The 22,740-nt window shown below is 43.2% G+C and overlaps 2 protein-coding genes across 6 annotated transcripts in view; one reads left to right on the top strand and one right to left on the bottom strand.

Annotated features, from left to right (window-relative positions):
• XRCC6 (X-ray repair cross complementing 6) overlaps positions 1-19,690 on the bottom strand; it is a 30,669-nt gene extending 10,979 nt beyond the window's left edge. For 2 of the 5 annotated variants that reach the window (XM_079993930.1, XM_079993933.1), the window contains exons 1-3: positions 2,590-2,605; positions 2,104-2,200; positions 1,157-1,269 (exon numbers count right to left, since the gene is read on the bottom strand). In XM_079993930.1, the coding sequence (XP_079850056.1) occupies positions 1,157-1,269; positions 2,104-2,182 (192 nt within the window). In that variant the 5' untranslated portion in view covers positions 2,183-2,200; positions 2,590-2,605. Of the gene's footprint in view, positions 1-1,156; positions 1,270-2,103; positions 2,201-2,589; positions 2,606-3,841; positions 3,975-19,539 lie in introns of those variants that run through there. The other 3 variants (XM_079993932.1, XM_079993931.1, XM_079993934.1) reach the window with 3 other exon arrangements.
• Positions 5,223-17,092, top strand: DESI1 (desumoylating isopeptidase 1). Its single transcript, XM_079993963.1, has 6 exons — positions 5,223-5,562; positions 8,882-8,903; positions 9,597-9,666; positions 11,316-11,425; positions 12,037-12,159; positions 14,040-17,092. Exons 1-6 carry the CDS (start codon positions 5,472-5,474, stop codon positions 14,131-14,133), a joined length of 510 nt encoding a protein of 169 aa, XP_079850089.1. The 5' UTR covers positions 5,223-5,471; the 3' UTR covers positions 14,134-17,092.
• Positions 19,691-22,740: the final 3,050 nt, after the last annotated feature.

Genomic DNA, 22,740 nt, shown 5'->3' with positions numbered 1-22,740 from the left:
GTGTTCCACCACTGAGCAATGGCCTTCCGCTTCATTCTATCTTGTTGGTATTCTCAGAATTGTGCTGGACTGCAATCCTACACACGCTTATATGGAAGCAAGGCAACTGGACACAGGTGGGCCTCACTCCTGAAGCAATACATGGAAGATTTCACTTCTTTTCATTTTTGGGGGTCTCACACTTTGACTTTTGCAGAACCAAGGTCCATCCATTTTTTAAGCAGGGCTGGCTAAACTGTTTGGGCCTGAGGGCTGCATTCACCCACAGACAACCCTCCAGAGAGCTGCTTACCAGTAGTGGGTGTAGCCATCCACACTTTCACACTCATAGTCCACACCTCAGCTGATCACTGCAGATTGGCTAAAAGGTGGGATATAATTCCCTCTGCACTGTTGAAATAATCATTCTGATTCATGGGGAGTGGGGGGTTTACATTCTCCATCAGGGCACTAGGCTGGGCAGAGTTTGAATCCTATCTGCTCACCCTAGAACTGTTCTACTTTATTTATTTTCCCCCTTTTGCCACTACCACCAGAATTGTTGGGGGTTTTGGTGAACACAGCAGCAACTAACATTTAGAATGTATAATAAGCTTGCAAAGGCAGTAGGAAAGGAGAGAATCAGCAGCTTCTAGAAGTGTTCCTTTTGCAAACTCAGGAATGGAGAGGGGTTTTCAAAACTGCGTAAAATTGTGCCAAATAGCACTCAGGAAAGTGCCCCAGTACCACAACACACAGAATTCAGGAACTATGCTTAGACTAAAGAATGTATTTTTTATTGTAGCACAGCACAGGGACAATGCAACTGCCTGCTTTTCAAGTGTTTTAACTCTCCCATAGATGAAGACAGAAGACAACCATTTCCAGAGAATGTTGCTCTGCTCCCAGATTTGGTTTTTAATTTTAAGAAGACAACTTTCATCTAAATTTCTATAAACTGAAAAGAATTTAACAGAAAAGTAGAACTCAGCATTACTTTGATCCCTCTGCATAAAATGCCTTTCATTATCCTAAGGAAAATGGAATAATATGGCAACTGCCAAAACATAAAACAGAACTGGCAGCTAGTTCTATCAGGTTATACTACAAACAACACATTTAAGGAACTTTCAAAACATACAATATGTAATATTAAATTTCTGAAGGGTCATCTTACCTGGATTGTCATATCAAAAGGAGTCAAATCACCATCATCATAGGAATCAAACATGGCTTTTGAGGCATCCACTAAGAAAACCAAGGTATCCCGACCTGAATATTTATATTCTCCTACGGAGAAAAAAATGTCAAACCCTGTATGCAAATCATTCTCATTTTACTCAATTCTTGTACTTCACTATGTTGCCTTATTACAATTCACACATTCTTTAGACTATGCACAATTAAACTTGGTCTTAGTAGAAGAAAGGGTATGCATTTGTACAGCCATGATGGGCTAAGAGACGACCGCTTTTTCTCAATAGGCTGCCTGCACCATGCCTCATCATGCCTTTCACTTGTATTGCAGTGGTCAGTGTGTTTGTCTTACCAAGAAACTGCATAAAGCAGCCCACTCTAAGTGCACATAAAGTGACACCAGCCTTTTGCAGACAGTGCTCTCATGCTTTCACCTACCTCTGTACCCACAAAGGCTAAGCACTTGCCTTCTTAAAAAAGCAAAAGCAGCCCAGGTTTCTTAGCATCCTGCACCGGTAATCAAGAGTAGCAAAATGTTATAAGTACGGTATGCCACAAAGTGTTTCACATATACAAATGCCAGTTAAACTACTGGCTCAGCTGTACTGGTTCCCAGATATTTTCAGTATTGATGTGCTAGATTAGCTGCAGGCTAAAATAACTTTAACTCATCTATAATAAATAATTAGCCCACATAAGCCTATAGACCCGTGGTTCCCAATACACGCCCACAGGGGGGCAATTTGATTTTTAAGGAGGGCAATTCGAGAATGAGTTATTAACAGTGAATGGCCTTTTATGCTTCTTCCACAGGAATAGGAATTCACTTTTTAAATAATAAGAATTATATTTCACAGGGGCGGGAATCAGGATTTTATAGATGCTTAGGTGGGGCATGGCCAAAAAAGGTTGGGAACCAATTCTTACCAATTGTTTCAACATCTTCATTTTGTTCCTCTTCTTCTTCACCTTCCTCATTTTTGTAGTATGATAGCCAGTCTGCCATGGCTTTCACGTTGTGCTAAGGAGAATGAACAAAGAAGGTAGATATACTATATTACATGTGCTTCCAGGCATCCCCTAAAATCATGACTTTGAAAGGATAAACAGTAGGTGGGAGAAGAGGAATGCTGTTGCTTTTTTCAAGCTGGCAGTCTTACACAGCTGCTTTTCAGCAAACACAAAAAAAGTCCTCAGGCTGTTCATGTATCTCCCACACATAACACTTTGGCCCTGTCTGGCATCCCCAAACCCCATCTCGTATCACAATGGCTCTCTCAACAACAGCCCATGGAATAAAATGAGCTACGAATGGAATATGATTACATCTGTGTCAAATTTACAGTTAAAATACAACACATACAGCACTACTGCAGGGAGATAATTTGAAGCTTTAAAAAAGTCACTTATCTATCAGTAAATAAGTGGTCTGCCATAGAGAGAGAGAAAAGGAAGAAAATTCAAGTAATCTCTGTTGTATTCATTTAACCAGCACATTAATCTTTACAGTGGCATGGTAAGAAACTGGCATATTGAAAATAAATCAGACATGTGTGAAGAATCACAACTATTATTTTAAGGCAGTTTTAGACTCTTCACATTGTTAAATACAATGACAGTTGACAGAGGGGGACTCAGGAGAAACATATTATTGCACACCACTCCAGTCTCCAAGCAGAGTGAGATCCCAGTGGTTTCAGATGCTATGCCCAGGGTTAATGTTTCCTTTTGGAAATGAGGCACAGCGGAGATTGTGGTGTCTTTACGATAGATGGTTTATTTACACATATATACAGTGGTACCTTGGTTCCCGAACTCAATCCGTTCTGGAAGTACGTTTGACTTCCAAACCGATCGCAAACCAAGGTGCAGCTTCTGATTGGCCCCAGAAATAATGCTGACAGCCGAAATGGTCATTCAGCTTCTAAAAAACATTCACAAACCGGAACACTTACTTCCGGGTTTGCGACATTCGGGAGCCGATTTGTTCAGGAGCCAAGCCATTTGGGAACCAAGGTACCACTGTATAACCAGAGCCTACAATGGAGGGGTTCACTACATTAACACCCCCAGAGGTTATTGTTTCTCCCATAGCTATAACCTTGGTTTCTAGCAGACATCAGCAATGGCTTTCTCCCTGCCTTTTCCTGCAACCTTTTTTTTCCTCTAGGTCACAACACAGCCAACTCCCAACTCTGGCTTTTGTCCTTCTAACTCACTGAGAGCTGGAGGAAGCGCCCCCACCCATTTGGCCTCTGGCACAGAGCCTCCTCTCCATCGCTTTCTTAATGGCTCATCACCTTTCCTTTGTTCTCTTAACAGCCCAGGCAATTTCCTCATGAGGAAGCTGGCCTGCCTTCTATTTCAACCCTTGCTGGATCCAGGAGTTCAGGAGGCCTGATTAAAATCGGACACCTACTGGATCCAGCAATATAGGGAAGTCTGGCATCCCCAAACACATGTCAATATGCACGTGTGTGTGTGAACAAGACCTGGGGCCCTACTGTAGGCAGAAATCAGAAAATAAGGAGCTTCCTTAGCTCCCGCAAAGCAGTCCGTTCCCAACCCACGGCCACTAAGTGCACCAGCTCGGGGGTGGCGCCCCCCTCAGACGTGGAAAGGCTGCACCGCAGCAGCAACCAGCAGGCGGGAAAACTGCAGTTACCTGAATTTCCCCGAGCGCCTCTTTTCGTCCCCGACACCTTACTAAACCCGGAATCTGTCAGTCACGCCTAACCCCCGCCCCTAACAGCGCAGTTGTCCAATGGGGAGGGGAAAGCAGGCTGCGCCTTATCCCAAACGTGCCCGCCATAGCCCTGCGATCAATACTCACCATAGACTTTAAAAAGTAGAGATTCACACTGACTTCTCAACTTCGGGCTCCTTTACAGCTTGTTCTCCTCCCCCCTCCCCCCACCTACTTAAGATTGCATATAGTCATTCAAAATAAAATGATTGTTTCGGGGAGTTTCGCTTAGCTGAGACTGGAAAGCAACGAACCACCCACAAAACCAAAAGTAGCAGCAAAGGCGAGTGTCCTGCCCTTTCCAACATGTCTCTTAGGAGCGGGATCCTATCCCTATCTACCCACAGTTAAGTCCTATTGAGTTCAGTGGGACCTACTCGCGGGTAAGTGTGCACCGGATTGCAGCCTAAAAGTTTTAAAACATTTTAAAACGCAATGCTTGCAACGTGCAATGCTTCTATGTACAACTTGAGCGCCGAATTTGAGCTGAAAGGGCATAACTTACTCTTCCTGTAGCTTGAAAGGTGTCTTGCATGAGAGTTTTCTGAATGAAAAACTAAGCCTTCTAAAATCCGCTAACTTGCAATAATCCTGAAGGTTTATGTTTTTAAAATTTGTCCACTGTATATTGCTTTAACTTAAGCCGCTTGGAGATCTGATGGTGAAAAGCTGGGGTATATTTTTTTGTAAAGAAAGGAAGAATAGCAAGCAGTGAAGGGCCACAAACCACTCTCCTAGACCAAGCGGGCCCTCCCAATATGAAACATGAAATGTAACGGCCTACTTGGCAATTAACAACTCTAAGAAGCAACAACAACACCACCACATCGTAATACGAAATAAATGAGGAAGAACATGAACCCCTGTCTTTGCCGCTACGTGGAATCCTACACTTATTCATTGTTTTCCGTGGGCTGTGCGCCTGGGGGGGGGGAAGAGCCTAAAGGAACCAGGAATATCCATGTTCAGACAATGGAATTCGATACTCTCATCATTCCTATTTCTATGGAACGGTTGGCAGCCTCAAGTTCGCTCGGAGGTCCTTTACGTCTCAGTTACATATTCAAGTCATGCCCCCCCTGCGTTAGAGACCCCGCCCACCAGTCACTATGCAACCTGTTACTGCTCGAGAATGGCTATACGCTCCGCCCTCCTCCCCGCCTCCTAACCAATAGCCCCGAAGAACTCTGGTCACATTGTCCTCGTCGATGCCCGCCCACATGGAACCAAACCACGCTCGCCCCCTGGCCCCGCCCCCGGCTGCCTAGCGCCCTTCCCTCACAGAGGCGCCGTGACTGGCAACCTGGATTCGCCTTTGGGGGCGGCGCATGCGTGCGGCGAACGCTCCCTTCCCCGCTGCCCTCCTCCCATCTTCTCTGTCCCCTTCTGTCAGTTGGCTGTCACCCGCCGCAGAAGCAGGAGCCGGGCCGGCTGGGCTCCCCGCTTTCCCGGCCGGCCGCCCACTAACCACCGTTACCACTGGCCTCGGTCAAGAGCTTCCTTCCCCGTCGCCCCCTCCGTCCTCTTTCTGTCGCCCTCCGCCAATGCCATGGACTCGCCCCCGATGCTGCACCCGGTGAAGCTCTACGTTTACGACCTGTCCAAGGGCATGGCTCGACGCCTCAGCCCCATCATGCTCGGTGAGAGGAGCCCCGGGAGGGGGGGGGGAATGGAGAGACGACCCCGTCCGTCGCCTCGGGTTCTGTCAGATGATGCCTGGGGTGGGGGGAGAGGAAGCCTTTGCCCTCCTCGTATTATGTATTGGGGAAGGGGGTGGCTGACGGCTCAAATGGGAGGGGGGGAAGGGGGCGGGCAGGGGTCCTACAGCCGCGGGGTGGGGAGGAAGGTGATGTGGGTCTTGATCCTTAACCGCCGTCTGTGTTATGTACAGTACATTGATCCTTAACGGGCGCCCTCCTCCTCCTCCCCCGCCCCCCGCACACATATGTTACGTAAGAGGCTTCTTCGGGGCTTGGAGGGTGACCCGAAGTAACAGGGAAAGTGGTAATTTTACCTGTTCGCAATCCGAACAACTTTCTCTGTTTTCTCGTCCCAAAGGGGAGGTAGAGGGCTGGATGCACAACTCAAAGGTGGAGGGTAGACAGGGGTTACGTTAAGGAACAGCAGCAACTATACCCTTTCAACGTATCAGGGATGATATGCTATACAGGATCTGCACTCACTTCCAGCGTACACTCCCCCCCGGTAGTACGAATCACACTTGTCTTGTCCGTGTGCGGTGGTGTCTGCCCTGCCTCTAGGCTAAAGAATTGGTATACGGTATTTGTTTCCCCAACATAGTAACTGTCTGAATATTCATTAGGTCCATAAGCATGGAAACCTTTTGTTGCAGAAGTACTATCCATGCACATTTTTGTCTTAATTCATGGAGGAGAAAGCTAGCAGAGGAAGTAAGGACTATTCTTAGTACTGCACAGAACAGTTAGGAGTTTGTGTCTGGATGAAAGGGCTGCTGGTCTAAATCATTTACTTCCTGGTATTAAGTAGTTCTAGATGCTTAGTCATAACAGATCTAACAAGCCTAGAGTACTTTAACTACTTTGCTGTAAGTAGTGCTTTTTATGTGGTTTAACTAAGAAAAGAATATAGGAGCAAAGCATTGGACTGCATTATGAAATATATAGTGTTATGAGAATATGCTTCTTTTATCACATTCTTAGCTCTCCCTTCTATTTTTTCCTTAAATTTCTATCTCTGAAAGTTGTCCAGGGCACCAAACACCAAAGCAGTAAAACAATACAGTTAAAAATAAACTAAAAACATATTTAAAATGCTTAGAAACATGTAAAGCTAGTACTACACGGCTAGTAATTGCAAAGTTACAAAGAACAGTATTTTTAAGCCATCAAATGCCTGAGTAAACACGAATGGTTTTAAAGTCCTCCTGAATGTTAGCAGTGAGGGAAACAGGCAAAACACATCAGGGAGGTCATTTCATAAAGGGGAAACCCAAAAAGCCACCCAAAAGGCCGTGTCATGGGTCATTCCCAACAAGGCAGCACCATCTTCAAGGGCAGCCCCACATTGCAGGAAGTCAGCAGAGCATGGACAACTGAATTCAGGCTATCCAGGAACAGCCATAACTTGTGAACCATCTGGGCATATGCATTCATAGACAAGAAGCCACTGGAGACTCCAGTGACGGGTCAGAGTCCAGGTGTTCTCCCAGGCTATGAACCTGTGCCTTCAGGGAGAGTGCAACCCCTCACAGAACAAGTTGTCCACCTAGTTTTTGGAGACAGAAACCGCTCACCCCGCTGCACCTCCATCTTATCAAGATTCAGCCTCAGTTTATTGGCCCCCAACACTACCCAGACACAAGTGTCCAACATTTCTAGAGAGAATTCCTGGACACTTTCAGGAACAACCTGAAGAATTTCACACAACCTGAAAGTAGAGTGTGATTGCTTTTTGATATTGAAGTAGGGGTATGCAAAGTTACCAGAAATTACTCCTTCAGACATGTGCCTGTATGCAGAGGAAGGCTCGCATACAAAAAGCAACATACGTATTTTATACTTTTCTGAACATAACATTGTTCTGCAATTCCATTACAAAATTTATATTTCACTGCAAAAGTTCTGTTCGACAATAGGTCTGTCATGAGTTATGAGAGACAGGAGAGTTAAAGGACAACATTACAGAGATAGAAGCTTTTCATTTATACATACAGACTAAAAGTTTAGAATAATAGTTTGCATCCTAAAATGAGTTAACTTAATGAAGCTCATTGAAGGAAATCTCTACATCTGAGTTTGCACTGTCACTATGAGCAAGGAAAGTTTCACAACAGATTTAGCCTGCATGGAATATAAGTACCTCCCACACTGAACTCTATTCTACTTAAGGCTGGGCTTTTGCTTTTATACTGCAGACTTATGCAAGTTATTCAGCATTCTTTCCCAAGAAACAGGGGAAGTATATTGTATGTGATAAATACAATAATTCCTTTTCCCAATAAATCTAGATTAAAAGGAGCCACTAGGTAACTGAATGAGAACTGATTCACACAAATAAGTGATTCCAATTTAATTTATACTGGTTTCAGCTATCTCTGTCTCCACCATCAAGCCAGTACAAGTATCCTAAATCTAAATCTGCAGCCTCTTGTGTGTTGATACCTACTATGAAGTACACAGGCACAGGACTGAAGCCTCAGCAATATAGGGAATTGGGCAGGGGGGAATATTACTGGGATTTTCCCAGGTTAGAATTTTTAAAAAATGTACTTTCACTGTTGTATTCAAACTTGATGTATTTTGAAGGTTAATATTAAAGATACAGAAACTCCAAACTGCATGGTCAGAAGTGAATACAAAAACGACAGGAATAAATACTTTGTCAACTTACATGATTTGTACTATAAGAAAGGTTAACATTTACAATAAACCATCATGATAGAGTTTTACACATTATACTTCACAGCCTACCCTTGTCCCCAGGTCCCACCCATAATTTCTCTAGTAATTGTCATTCTAAATGGAAGTGAGAAGAACCACCTTTCAGAAGTTTACAAAAAGTTGCTCTGCCTGGTTATCTGGACATTCATATGCACTGCAGGCCAGTAACTGTTTGCAAGCCTGGCAAATCTGTAGTCTAATACAGTAGTTGCATCATGTCTCATCTTCTGAACTGTTTGTAAAGTAAAACATGTTGCTTTCAGAAATTAGCACTGTGTCCTATTCAGAAAGTCTGAATTCTTCCCCTGTAATCATAAAACCCAGGGATTAGAGCACAAGCTATTCCTAATTCCATTAAATACCAACTTTAGGGTGGGAGAGAACACTATTTTTCCTGCTTTTTCTTTTAGAAAGGCACTGTTATGAGTTTACGTGTAAGTGTATTGTAGGGAAATGTGAATTGATAGCCATGGAAGGCGAGTAACAGATTGCAGCATGCAAACTGAGCTGCTGATGGTGCTTTTCTTTTTATATGCAGGTAAGCAGCTGGATGGCATTTGGTGAGTAGCTAAACTTAACATTAATTGATGTTTTAATAGCATAAAACATTTCCACAATTATGTGCTACACAAACTATTTCATGAGTTCCAGTTACAGATAGGTAGCCATGTTGGTCTGCCATAGTCAAAACAAAAAATTTTTTCCTTCCAGTAGCACCTTAAAGACCAACTAAGTCAGTTCTTGGTATGAGCTTTCGTGTGCATGCACACTTCTTCAGATACCTTTGATGTCCGATTTATGTCCGTTTATTCTTTGGCGTAAGGTCTGGCCTGTTTGTCCAATATAGAGAGCTGAAGGACGCTGTTGGCATTTGATGGCATACACAAATATTTCATGAGTGTTCAGGAAAGTAGCAACACCAAATTAGGCTGTGTTATTAGGTGCTTTGCATGGTCCTTTCAATGCTGGATGGTGGTGCCTCACTTTTTGGAGTAAGGGCTCATTCACATGCTTTCTAGGCATTTTGATTAGAGACTCATTAATTATTTTCACAATTTGTAAGGACAGAAAATGCTGTCTGAAATTAGGTAAGGATCTTGTTTTTTTGTTTTTCAGTAGTCTTCCTAAACAGATTGATATAGGACTATATGAGGCTAGAGGCTGCAGATAACTTTTAGTCTTGGTCATGTTTAATCTCTGGTGTATCTCACTACGTATATGTTTCTACCTGTCTTGTTTGCCACCCCCTTCAGGCACACTTCCATAGTTGTTCACAGAGATGAGTTCTTCTATGGTAGTGGTGGGATCGCCAGTTGTCCACCTGTAAGTCTTGGAACTTCTTTTCTATACCTACTTTTTCCTCTCTTACTTTTCCCAATATTTTTTTGTTGATCTGTTTCTGTATCCCATTCAGAAAAATAGCAAGTAACTGGAATATTTAGTGCATTATGGCCGGCTCTCAAACATCCAGTACATCATGCTGTAAAGCAAGGGTGGGAAAGCTCCAGCTCGCAGGCTCCTCAGCTGGCCTGAGATGCGATTTCAGCCAAGACACACCCACTTGCCCTACACCTGGTCATATAGGACGTCAGGTGTTGGGTAGGTAAAGTTGGGGCTTGAACAAAAGAGACTAGCAGGCACTGCTGAACAACCTTTTTCACAGCGCTTCCCAAGCGCCCAACAGTCAGTTGATTGGCAGAACTTCAGAAATGCTGTTCAAGGTACTTTGCAAGCCCCGTGCTTAGCACATGGAAATCACTCCACAAGAGGCAGCACAAGCTTCCTCTGGAAAGAGAAAAAAAAAAGTGCCATTTTTAAAAGGAGCATTTATTTTATTTCCAAAGGAAGTTGTTCTATTCAAAGCACTTCAAACAGCCTTCGCTGCAGAGGAGATGGTCCAGTTTTAGGAGCATTTCCCTCTCTGCAGAGACTTCAAAGGGACTCCCTCTAATCAAAAATCAGCTGACTGATAGTTAAAAGGTAAAGGTACCCCTGCCCGTACGGGCCAGTCGTGTCCAACTCTAGGGTTGTGCGCTCATCTCACTTAAGAGGCCGGGAGCCAGCGCTGTCCGAAGACACTTCCGGGTCACGAGGCCAGCATGACGAAGCTGCTCTGGCGAGCCAGCACCAGCGTAGCACACGGAAACGCCGTTTACCTTCCCGCTATAAAGCGGTACCTATTTATCTACGTGGACTTAGGAGTGCTTTCGAACTACTAGGTGGGCAGGAGCTGGGACCGAAAGATGGGAGCTCACCCCGCCACAGGGATTCGAACCGCCGACCATACGATCGGCAAGTCCTATGCACTGAGGTTTTACCCACAGCGCCACAAGGAGCTTATTTCAAGGTGCTCCCAGTGCCAATCATTGGCACTGAAGGGATATATTGAAAAGAGGCTGTTCTAACCGTTGATCAGCTAATCATTTTTTACAGCAACTTTTTTAACTTTGACATGTGTCAGTCACCTGAAGTCTTTATTATGTCAGGTGATTGACAGGTAGATGTCCCAACCCACCTATTAAAGTTGGTCCATGATTGGGGGAAGATAAGTATCTAGGCCATTAGCAGGATCCAGTTCCCTACCCCTGCTCTAAACCATTTATTCAATCAAACGTGGTGTAATTTTAATGTATAGTAAAACTGAAATGCTTTCCTCGCATAGCTGATACTGAGGTCCTAAGCCCCCACTAAGCCACAATTTTTAAAGCTGATTTGTAAGCAACAAAGCAGAGTAGGAATCAAATTTGGTTTATCTTTTGCTTCTGTTCACCACCTCCAGACTGAGTATGTGCAAGAGTCCTTCTGGAATTTGACTGCTATAAGCTCTTACTAATGTTTTGGGAAATATGGTAATTGATGTAAGCAATTTTTTTGGGGGGGGTGCAGAAATATTTCAGCATTATATATTCCCCATAGGAGACTGGTAAATTGTTCTTGGTGTCTGAATATCCTCCTGCATATACACTTCACAGGGTGGGACTCTGCTTGGGCCCCCAGACTCTATTGTAGACCTGGGATGCTCAGAAGTTTCAGAAGAGCTGTTCTTGGAATACTTGTCCTCATTGGGTGAATCTATATTCCGGTGAGAGAATGCTGCTTTGTTTCTATTCTATTCTGGTGACTGCATGTAATTCCTGTTGATAGGGATGCCCATGCCCCTCCCTGCCAAGCTGCTTCACTGTTGAGTTATGGTTAGTTTAATATAGAATTGTGTCATAATCTTAGAATGGTGAGTTCTAAATAGTTTCTGTACTTCAATACACAACTGAGATGTGTATTGAACTGCACATAAACTGAAGTCCCACCACTCTTTGTGTATTAAAACATGATTTGGAGAAGAAAGGATTTTTAGTGGAGAAGCGGTTGGGGGATGGAATGCTTAACTCATTTCCTGCTTGTAGCCTTTCCATTCCAGATTCCCAAATAGGCAAATATACATTTGGAAGCAAATGAAGAGAGGCCAATTTGGTGCAAAGTCGCAAGCAGGAAACAGGTTAAATATCACCTCTAGCTTTTCCATTTGACATTCCCCCTGCATAGCTGCTCTTAACACAGGTCTGAGTGTTATGGGGTGAATTAGCTTTACTTACACACACACAGAGTATATATTCCTGTAATCCCTCTGAAAGAGGTCAGTCTTGCTATATTCATTCATTATTATTCTTTCTGAACTTCTTTTTCTTGGGGTCACAGAGGAGAGGCTTATAACCTTTTTGACCATAACTGCAATACATTCAGCAATGAAGTGGCACAATTCTTGACAGGGAGGAAGATCCCTTCCTACATCACTGACCTTCCATCTGAAGTTCTTGCAACGTAAGTAGAGTCCTCTTTTTTATTACATCCATATTATTGATGCCAAATTTAACAGCCATGGCTTTTCAGGAATACTGAGGACATGGCACAGATTTTACTAACTTGGAATACAGATATATCTTTCAGACTGACTTGCAACCAAATGACACTAAGATCTAAACTATGATAAAAACCCTTTTCCAAAAAAAAACAAAGAAACTGCAGGGCCCCATTCCAGAACATGTTCCCGATCAATATTGGGGGTCTGTGTTGGTTTCCTCCATGGCTTCTATTTGCCCCTGGAGGTGATGTTTGCAATAAACAGCACTTTCAGGGAAGGCTATTTGTCACAGGAAACCAGGGCAGGGCCCTAATATGTTTGAGGTCCTTGTGGCTGCTTTTTCATCAAAATAAAAGTGGCTGGTTTAAGCATGCTTCTAAAAAGCATGCTTATTGTAACATGTTGTTTAAGCCTAAGAGGGGTACTATTTCATCTCAGTTAATGTAATTCTCTAAAGAGCCATCACAACTTTTAGGACTTTGGCTATTTTATAATACAAACAAGTTGTGGGGGCAGGTGGCAGAGAAACAATAGTAGGAGCTCTTACCAAAGTTATTTTTGAAGTGACTTACTCAAAACGCTGTGGAAACATAGCAGTGGCTGGAGATGAACCTTGGACTTCTTTGGACATGAAACTTGTTGGAACATGTGGTTGTTAGTTGCATTAGTTAGGAGTATTGTCAATTTTCAGTCCTGTCTGCTTTGGGCTAGACTAGCTCACGAGCATTACAAGCATTGCATTGCTTTGAAAAGTACATCTGTAGAGGGTTCAGTGGGTTACACACCCTGTTATGTGTCTAAAAAAAGGTAAAGGGACCCCTGACCATTAGGACCAGTAGTGATCGACTCTGTGGTTGCGGCGCTCATCTCGCTTTATCGGCTGAGGGAGCTGGCGCACAGCTTCCGGGTCATGTGGCCAGCATGACTAAGCCGCTTCTGGCAAACCAGAGCAGTGCACGGAAACGCCATTTACCTTCCCGCTGGAGCGGTACCTATTTATCTACTTGCACTTTGACGTGCTTTCAAACTGCTAGGTCGGCAGGAGCAGGGACCAAGCAACAGGAGGTCACCTTGTCGCGGGGATTCGAACCGCCTACCTTCTGATCGGCAAGTCTTAGGCTCTGTGGTTTAACCCACAGCACCACCCGCATCCCCGTTATGTGTTTAGGCCCATCTAAAACATAGCCATGGAAAGTAGATGCAGCATGCAGTTTGAAACAAATATTCCCCAATATGGCTTGCAATATGGGAGAATGCTGGAACACAATTCTCAGCATATTACATTGCCAGCTGAGGCACAAATGGAGAGGTGCAAAACCCCATACCTGTTGCAGTGGAGGCTGGGGCATAACTTTAGGCTCACAGGCACCTGCCACCATAGCAACATGCAGCTTATGTTCTGTGCTCCAGCAGCCAATACTACACTGCAAGCAACCCTGGGGCTCTGCAGTTTGGGATGGCAACATGTTTTTGAGTAATGCACACCAACCCAGACATTTCTGCCGCTACAACCAAGAGGCACAGATGGTCCACCCCCTGCCCTAAAGGTGGACTTGACAAAGAATTGCTTCTGTGCCGCTGCACTTCTAGGTGTTACAAGTGAGGCCTATGCTGATCTCCTTTACACTCCATCTGCTTTGCCGATGGATGAAATAGTGGCATGGGCTCGGCTCAGCTCATGTATCGTTTTATAGGAACATCCTTAGTAGTTTGCCTTCATTCTTCTCTATAAGCAGCTTTGTTTTTAATTTTAGTTGAGAACCCGTTTGTGTTCAGAGTGCTTGGAAAACTTAAATTCTCTCTTCCCCAACCATCCCTTATGTCTTTCTTGTGGCTTCAGACCTTTTGGACAAGCTCTACGGCCTCTCCTCGACTCTATTCAGATCCAGCCACCTGGAGGAAATAATTTCAGCAGGCATAATGGACAGAGCTAGCATACCTGGTGGAAAGTGCCTCAATTCACCACGGCATTTACTTTTTAAACTCCAGTGTACTAGATTCCTATCTTATCATTCATGCCAGCGTTAACAGCAAGATGGTGCGCCAGACTTTCCAGGGAGAGCATTTACTGGATTGCATGTGATACAATGCTACCGGGGAAAAATGGTCATAAAGTCAAATAGCATATTTACTTACTAAATTTGTTTTTGTCTTGGTTATGTTTGGGTGCTTTTGAAATATCCCTTGCTGAGAAAGTGGAGATTAGGAAACCTATTGCACAACTTAAGTAATGCGAGTGGCACCGAGTATGCTAGTCTAAGCCATTCCTCGCAAGACTTGCTTATTTTCATTACCCTTGTTACAGTGTATTTCTGGCAGAAATAACCCAAAAGGTGTGAGTCTTGCAACACTGAAGTTCCTAATACTAACTCAGTGCTAAGCTTGAATGTTCTTTTAATTCTTTTGTAGGAGGGGGAAAGCTAAAAACAGTCACTGTAAACTAATTTCTGTCTTAATTTGATAATATAGGTTAGTTCCTTTATGGCAGTAATTTCTACGGTAAACTACTGAATAAATTTCTAATTCTGGGTATGAGTGACTGCAAGACATTCAAGTCTTGCAGTACCTAAACTAGACTGGAGACTGTGTATGTTCTCTCCAGTGTCAGGTGAGATCATCCCCGCAAATCATTTTTAGCCCTATGTGAAGAAAAATGTGTTAGAATTGGGATCTCACCTCCTCAGCAGTCTGCCCATGTTAAACAGAAAAGTATATAAACAGAAAAGTCTGTTTGATTACATACCTTCTATCACAATTATTTCTTTAAGGTAAGACATAGGCTGTTAATTGCTAAATAATAGCTGCTCTGGAATGAAGTCCAAAACCAATATTATCACCCAGTATTTAAGGAAGAGAGAGCTTGGTTCTCAAACTAGACATGTCTTAAGAACATGATTGAAAAATATTTGCTTGGACTGACCATGCCATGTTTGTTCAGTGATTAGGAACTTTTCCCACACCATGGTCTCAATCTGGATCAGGAGCCCCTGCAGCTGCTTTTGCAAACAAAGAGACACAGTCGGTCTAAGTACATTTCTGAACCATCTGCTTAAAAGTCACATATAGTCCAAAACATCATGTCTTCCAGATTTTTTGAAGATTATATTTGGAGGGTCATCTATTCAGGAACAGAAGCAAAAGGATCATTCTTTCCCCTCCTTTTCTCTTCCCTCTCAAGAGCATTTTCAAGGAAGCATTATGGAGCAATGGCTGCTACCATTTGAAAATGCCCTGTCTGCCTAATAAAGGCCTTCCGCAAATTCAGCATTATCAATTCATTATTGAATACCAAGCAACTCTATGCCCTTTCTTTTTTTAACAATAGGCTCATTCCCCCCCCCCCAATAAACTAATGCTCCTGAAAGATGCACAGTTAATTTTCTGTTCATACATGGTAGGAACAGGGGGACTCTGTTAATGCTCAGTCATAATATTCACATGTGCCCTAAAATACAGCAGTATTCAATAATTTGTTAATCTAAAATACAGCCCTAAATAAGCAGCTAGATTACCATTTGGGAAGGTGGTGTGTATGCCCTTAGGTTGAGGCAGCAGGAAAGGCTACTCTCTTGCCCCAATGCCACCACCATTCATCTCTTCCCTGGTATGAAATTCTTCCAATGGCAGGCAGTAAAGGAAGGGATTGAAAAGAGTGGTGAAGGAATTGGGTAACCTCCTCTGCTGCTTCAGAACCTTTGGACAAGATCTCCAGATTGCCACCTGGCAACCTCATGTTTTCTGCTGGTAGCATTTTAAACCTGTTTTGATGGCCATTTCTATGTGTGAAGTAGGGTAGCAGTAAATCTGGTCCTGAATGTTCTTTCAATAGATCATCTTCTGCTTGTAAAAACACACTTGTCTCCTCTCATTTATTGCAGTGGATGGGGGTTTGTGGTAGGAGAGAAGAACAGCAAGTCTAGTAACCATTAAAAAACCATCCTGCTGAAGGTTGCCAGAGCACTGAACAACTCTATGCTTAAGTTTTTTCCTTCCATTTCTACAACCACAACCAAAGCTTATTTATTTCCTACTTGAGTCCATAGAGTTCAATTGAACATACTTTGTAGTAAGCATGTTTTAGGTTTCCACCTTGAGAAATGCCAGCAGTTTGTTTTTACCTTTGTGTATCATAAGCATTCCTTCTATTCTATTCCTTCCTACATGCCTTTCTCCAGCTGACAGGTGCATCTGGCCAGATGGAGAAGTGGAATAAGTCCTGGAACTTACTTGACCACCCTTCCAAGCACTTTCCTTCCCACAACTTCAGGAATGTGCAGTGTGATCTGGTGTATGTTTACTCAGAAGTAAGTCCCACTGATTTCAATGGGCCTTACTCCCAAGCAAGTACATATAGGATTGCAGCTTTGGACATCTTCACTGGGACTGAAAGTAGTTGATGCCTCTTGCATTATGGAACCTAATTTGTCCCCCGCTGCTGTTTCCAGTAAAGAGATGAGCCTGTTTCTGTTCTGTAATGTGTGTAGGCTCTTTCTTCACTTGTGTGCAATAATGTTTAGAGCCTCTGCATCTAGGGAAGTTCTAGAAGAAGCTGCATTTTAGGACATAAATTATCCTGTTATATCTTCTACCCCCTACCAGTTAACATGGCTGAGTATGGATATTCCATAGTCAAGGGCTTGTTTTAAAACGATTAGACAGGACAGCCATGTTCACACGCAGCATTCCACTCAGTCCCATGTATTTATAAAAAATGAAACATGTATATGTGTGTAAATGGATAGATACACTTGCAGCCTAAACTGGCTGACAGTGGGCAGGGGAACCTGAATCCGCTCTTGTATGAGAGCAGAGTCTTGGTCCAAGTGATGGATCTGTCATTTCTGGGGATTCCGTTTTGCCATTTTATAATTAAAATAAAGCCTTTGCCAGAAATGAGTGTGGTCTCTTTCATTTTTTTGTTTTATCATCACCAGATAATACTCTGGAATGGTACTGTACTATAGAAGTCATAGCATTTATTATATACCGTAATTATTAACCCACGTCACCCTAAGGTCCCAGGGTGGGTTGTAGTATTAAAAACAAATCAAACCAACAGTTTAGGGAAAAGAGCAGTGGTAGAGTTTACTACTCCCATCATCCCTGGCCATTAGACATACCATCTGGGACTGATGAGATTATCTAGGCCTTCTTAATAGGAAGATGCTTGTCTGGAAAAGGGGCCTCAGAAGCCTGAGGTAGAAAAAGATTCCACGACTCAGAAGGTAGCTATAGCTCCTAATTGTTTCCCATCATTTGCAGAAGAGGAACAATTAGAATGAATTATGAAGAGCGAATACATGCAAATGTAACATGACAGTGCAGAACTTGGGGGTATTTTAGCTCTGAATTTGTTGCATGCATACATACATGTGGAATAACCCAAAACCTTAGAATCTAAGGCTTGGACTAAGTGAGCTGAAGCTCCAGTCTCATCATATCCTTCATAAAATATTCCTGATGCACCTAAGATGCCACAGTGGAGGAATACAGTGCTCTTCTAGCCAATATAAACATGGTACAAAAGCTGTGTAAAGAGCTACATAGTGGCCCAAGTAGACTGAGTGAAGCAGAAAGATTATGACTGACCAGGAGATGAACATAATATTAGCAATAAATTTGTCACAACTATGACGGCTTTAAAATCCCAGCTAGGTAGAATGTCATTTCTTACAATACATTACCATTAGGTGGCACTAGCAGGTGCCTGTTCTTAGTTCATCAGACCTTTAACATACAGTGGTACCTCGGGTTAAGTACTTAATTCATTCTGGAGGTCCGTTCTTGACCTGAAACTGTTCTTAACCTGAAGCACCACTTTAGCTAATGGGGCCTCCTGCTGCCGCCACACCACCGGAGCACGATTTCTGGTCTCATCCTGAAGCAAAGTTCTGTACCCGAGGTACTATTTCTGGGTTAGCAGAGTCTGTAACCTGAAGCGTATGAAGCCTGAAGTGTATCTAACCCGAGGTATACCACTGTATTGGGCCTTAAACTAGAAGTTACACACGTTTGCATGGGAACATACTTTATTCCTACTTTTAATAAGGAAAAGTAGCTTCAGAAGGCAATGATTTTCAGTGGACAAGAAGTGTGGGTGGCTGGCACGCCATCTATGGGGAGCTGAGGCCCCCCCAAAAAAAATTCTATGAGGGGGCCGGGCCCCCTCAATATTCCGCAGTCAGTCAGGCCCCATTGGGCCCTCCCATAGCTGCAACGGGCTTTGTCGGGCCCTCCCATGGCTGCAACTAGGCCCCATTAGGCCTTTCAGAGGGTGCACCAGGCCCCATTGGGCCTCCCACCATGTGACATCATGTGCACCACACACATGATGTCACACACACGCACTGGGCTCCCCCCAATGTTGGGCCGAACCCTGGTGGGTGGTTAAATCTTTCCATAGATGCCCTTTTCCTACTGCCACAACACCCTCCAGCCTACTATCTGTTTACACCAGAAGTAGCTAATGTGTGAACCCCTGACTCATGTTGGGCTACAACTCACATCATCCCTGACATGCTAGCTGGAGCTAATTGGAGTTTAACAAGCTTTGGAGGGCCAAAAGTTTCCCATCCCACTGTGCCGCTGATTCCATTTCTGTCCTGCTTGTAGGCAAGAGACTAGAAGGACTGGTCCCTCAAATGATTTAATCTAATCAAACTAAATTTACCCACTGCCTCTCCTGATGTACATACTTTAGGCAGACAGAACTGAACATCACCTGCATATTGATGTTCTCTCTCAGCGGCTTCATATAGATTTTTAAATAGCACAGAATCTTTGTGAGGCCCACAGCAAAATGCTATGCAGTTCCCCAGAACTGCCTTTTGGTACCAGACACAAATGGAAACAGAAAGACCATTGTGCCTCCTACTGCTAATTCATATGACTACTTCAGGAGGATACAATGATAAATGAAATCTAAACCCACTGAGAGGTTCAGCAGAATCAACAATTGCATTTTCCCTGTGTCTATCCCAGAATAGGGATATCAGGATAACCAGGGTGATTTTGGCACCAAAACCAGACCTGTAACCTGCTTAAAATAGGTCTAAAATCAGTTTCCTCCAAGAGTCCTAGAATCATATATGGTCAACACCCAAAAAGGGGGGTATTAGTGACCATAATTAGTGATAATTATTAACTTCCTCAAGGTTAGAGGTTTTTTAAAGGAATGGTGGGGCTACTGCTTGCTTCAAGCGGTATTAGCTTGTTGCTTTTCCTCTGAAGCCCAAAGCTCATTTGTATTGCCTAAAGTTAGGTAGCTTCTCCCAGATAATATCAGCCCATATTATGATCTCTGGTCTCAGCAGGAGGTGCAAATCAAATATCAAACTCACCTCTCAGCTTCTGTTCTCTCTTGAACATCAGAGAATTATGGTTGTGATCAAAGGAAGGACGAAAACAGTATCGCCTTCATACATCCTTGCACAAGCTCAGCCTTGGTAAAGGTGGTAAAATGGCTGTGCATTTCTCTCTCCTAGGTTACAGAGGAGCAAAGGGATCCTGACTTTCTCACTAAGCGGCTGTATAGTGTTGACGCATTCAGAATCACCCGGGACTGTGGCTGGCTTTTTGCCAAGCTCAGCTTCATTAAGGAGCAATAGCAAATATCCACACAGAGAGTTATAATGGTCATGCTGCACTCTTTCTATATTTAGTAACTCTGAACTTGGTTCCTTAGTGCTCAGCCTTCGTTTCTCAGATATCTGTCAGAGTGAGATTCCTTAGACAAAAAAAAAAGTTATGTGGGGGAAAATTGGGGTATCCCAAAAACTTTCAGCACCCATAACAAAGTACAGTTCCTAGGATTCTTTGAGGGAAGACAAAATTGTTAAGTGGTATCACAGTACTTTAACTTTATGCTGCGGATATGGCTTGGCAATAAAAATAGAATAAAAGTAAAGAGCTAACAATTTGCTGCCCTCTCATGAAACTCAAGGTCTGCTGCTTAAAATATCTGGTTCACAATGCCTAGTGGTCCAGTTTTGCCTATGGCCCATACTTGTTTTTTAAAAATCTCTTATTTATTCAAATTTGGTATTTTCTTAACACACATACTTCAGGTAAATTTTAAATAGTTCCTTAATGGACACAGTTTCTTGATGAAGTGCTATCACTAGATCTTTGAACTGAAATGTCTGCTTAATTTTGAATTTTTAGTAATTCTATTCCTGCACCCACACATGGGATGCCTTTGCGCTATAATCATTCTAAGAACTTCCCACTTGCAGCACTGCAGACTGAGTGGCTGCCTTTGGTCAGGCCACCAGTTTGAAGCAAGTCAAGCCTCAATTCCCTTCTGTTAAATAAATGGGAAAGATAAAACTGAGCTTAGCCAATCTAGTATTTTTTTAAAAAAAACAACTACAACAACAACAACAACAACCATACAGGGCAGCACTAAAAGGTATGTAGCAGAAACAGATAAAGGGGGACTTATTTTTATTTATTTCATAAAATTGATATACCGCTTGATTGTAGAAAACCTCAAAGCAGTTAACAAAAAGTTTTTGTGGACTAACATCTGTTTAGAAACCCTGCTGCAATTCACAGCTCGGCCTATCCCAACTGCACACTTGCTTGGGCACGGCAACATTTTATTTTTATTTTAAATGCAGCAGTGAAGGAGCTTGCAATCATAAAGGCATGCTCCAGAATACATTGCAACATTGCAGAAAATGATGTGCATCGCCCAGCCAAGAGGTGGACTCCAACCCTCTGAAATTGCATGTGACCCTGGAATGGTCCTAGAGCTATGCATGCAGCTAAATGTTCTGTGCCTTCTCTGGCCACTTCCAAGACCATAACACAGAAGAGCGATGACAGGTGAAAGATATCACACTAGCCTGAGCACTTGGAAATCATGGCTGGGATGGAGCTTTGTGCCTCCTCTCTTGAGGCATTGTGCCCTGTGCCCCATTCCCCATCCGAACCAAGATTATAGCCCTGTTGGGATCCAAAAGGGAATATAGTGATCATTCATGCTTTTTAAAAAGTTTCAAAATAATGTCCCAATAACTTAATTTTAGGGCATCCAAAACATAGTGCTTTCTGTTGCATGGCTAACATTACTTCTCCAGCAATTATTATTCTGGAGGAAAATGTATACAGTATATGTTCTATAATACATCAGTGCTATTGAATCTTTAACAAGTTCTTTAAATTATAGCTCACCATAATTTCAAGGAGTTACCGCAGCTGCCTTCTAAAGCCAAATATTTTGCCAGGTCTGGGAGAAGGATGAATACATTATAATAATGCCTGCATTGAGCAAGGCTAGCACTCGTGACAACTGTTCTGTTTGAGCAATTTGTTGCCACATCTCCAGCACAGTAATCTTTGATTTATCATTTGCATCCAAATGTGATGATTGATGACTTCAGGCTCATCCCAGCATTCAGGACAAATGAACAAATGTAATCATGCCATACAGCTTTCAGTCATAGACAGATGACTTCATTGTTATCTGAGAGAGCGAACTGTCATATCTTTCCTATGATTTCACCAGTTCTATCAGCATGAATTTCAACATCATTTTGGTTAGAATTCTATACCTCTAGTTGAAATCCGCTGGACCTACTTCAGTTTGATAGCTTTCAGATTGCTCTATCAGTCTACCTGTTTTCCCCTTATTATTTAGATGTTAGTGCAGATTGGAATGCTGTTCTAAAATACTAGAATTTTGGAAGTTTTGCTCTCCATCCCTGTGGTATATTGTTATGGGTTTGCAGTGGGTGGGGGATGATCCCCTAAAATTCCTGGGTGCCATGTTCTCCCCATAATTTCTGAAATTAGTAAATGTGGGGTTTGATCAATGGATTTAGCAACGCCTAAAAAATAAGTCAGGACAGAGTGCCTGGCATCCATAGGGTCACGAAGAGTCGGACACAGCTAAACGACTAAACAAAACAACAACAACAAATAAATCAAGCCAACTTCCTCAGGAGATTGGCTGAGAGAGGTGCCATCAAAGAACAAAACAGGTGGTGGGAAAGTCATTACCCTGACAAAAGGCACCCACCAGTGTGTTAATTAGCAAAAGAAAATAGCAGAGTTGGGAGGGGGCGGTTGCTAGAGTTACAGGGGGCATGTTGTTACCACAGGAAAAAGTGCCCCTTTTGCATGAGACTTGGGTTGCCTTTTAGCAAGGGTTTTGGTCAGGCTTCATCAACCTCAGCCCTCCAGATATTTTGAGACTACAGTTCCCATCATCCCTCACCACTGGTCCTGCTAGCTAGGGATCATGGGAGTTGTAGGCCAAAAACATCTGGAGGGCCGAAGTTGAAGAAGCCTGGTTTTGGTGAACTAAAAGGGTGGGGCCAGATGCCATGCAAGCTGATGGACAATCTGTGTGGCGGAGACATAGATACGGTATTCTGGTTACTTTTGAATCCAAAGCTGTGCTGCTGTGGGGAGCAAGCCCCTCTTGAGATGTGGCTGGTAAAAATATATCATGATACTTTGAGCAAAGAACCAGTTGAATGAAGATTCAACCGGCCAACACGTGTACATGGACTAAAGGAAGCCTGTTTGTCCTT

This window comes from Podarcis cretensis (assembly GCF_951804945.1).
Source record: "Podarcis cretensis genome assembly, chromosome: 10".
In the NCBI taxonomy this organism is placed as follows: Eukaryota; Metazoa; Chordata; class Lepidosauria; order Squamata; family Lacertidae; genus Podarcis; species Podarcis cretensis.
This window is presented reverse-complemented; position numbering and strand designations above follow the sequence as displayed.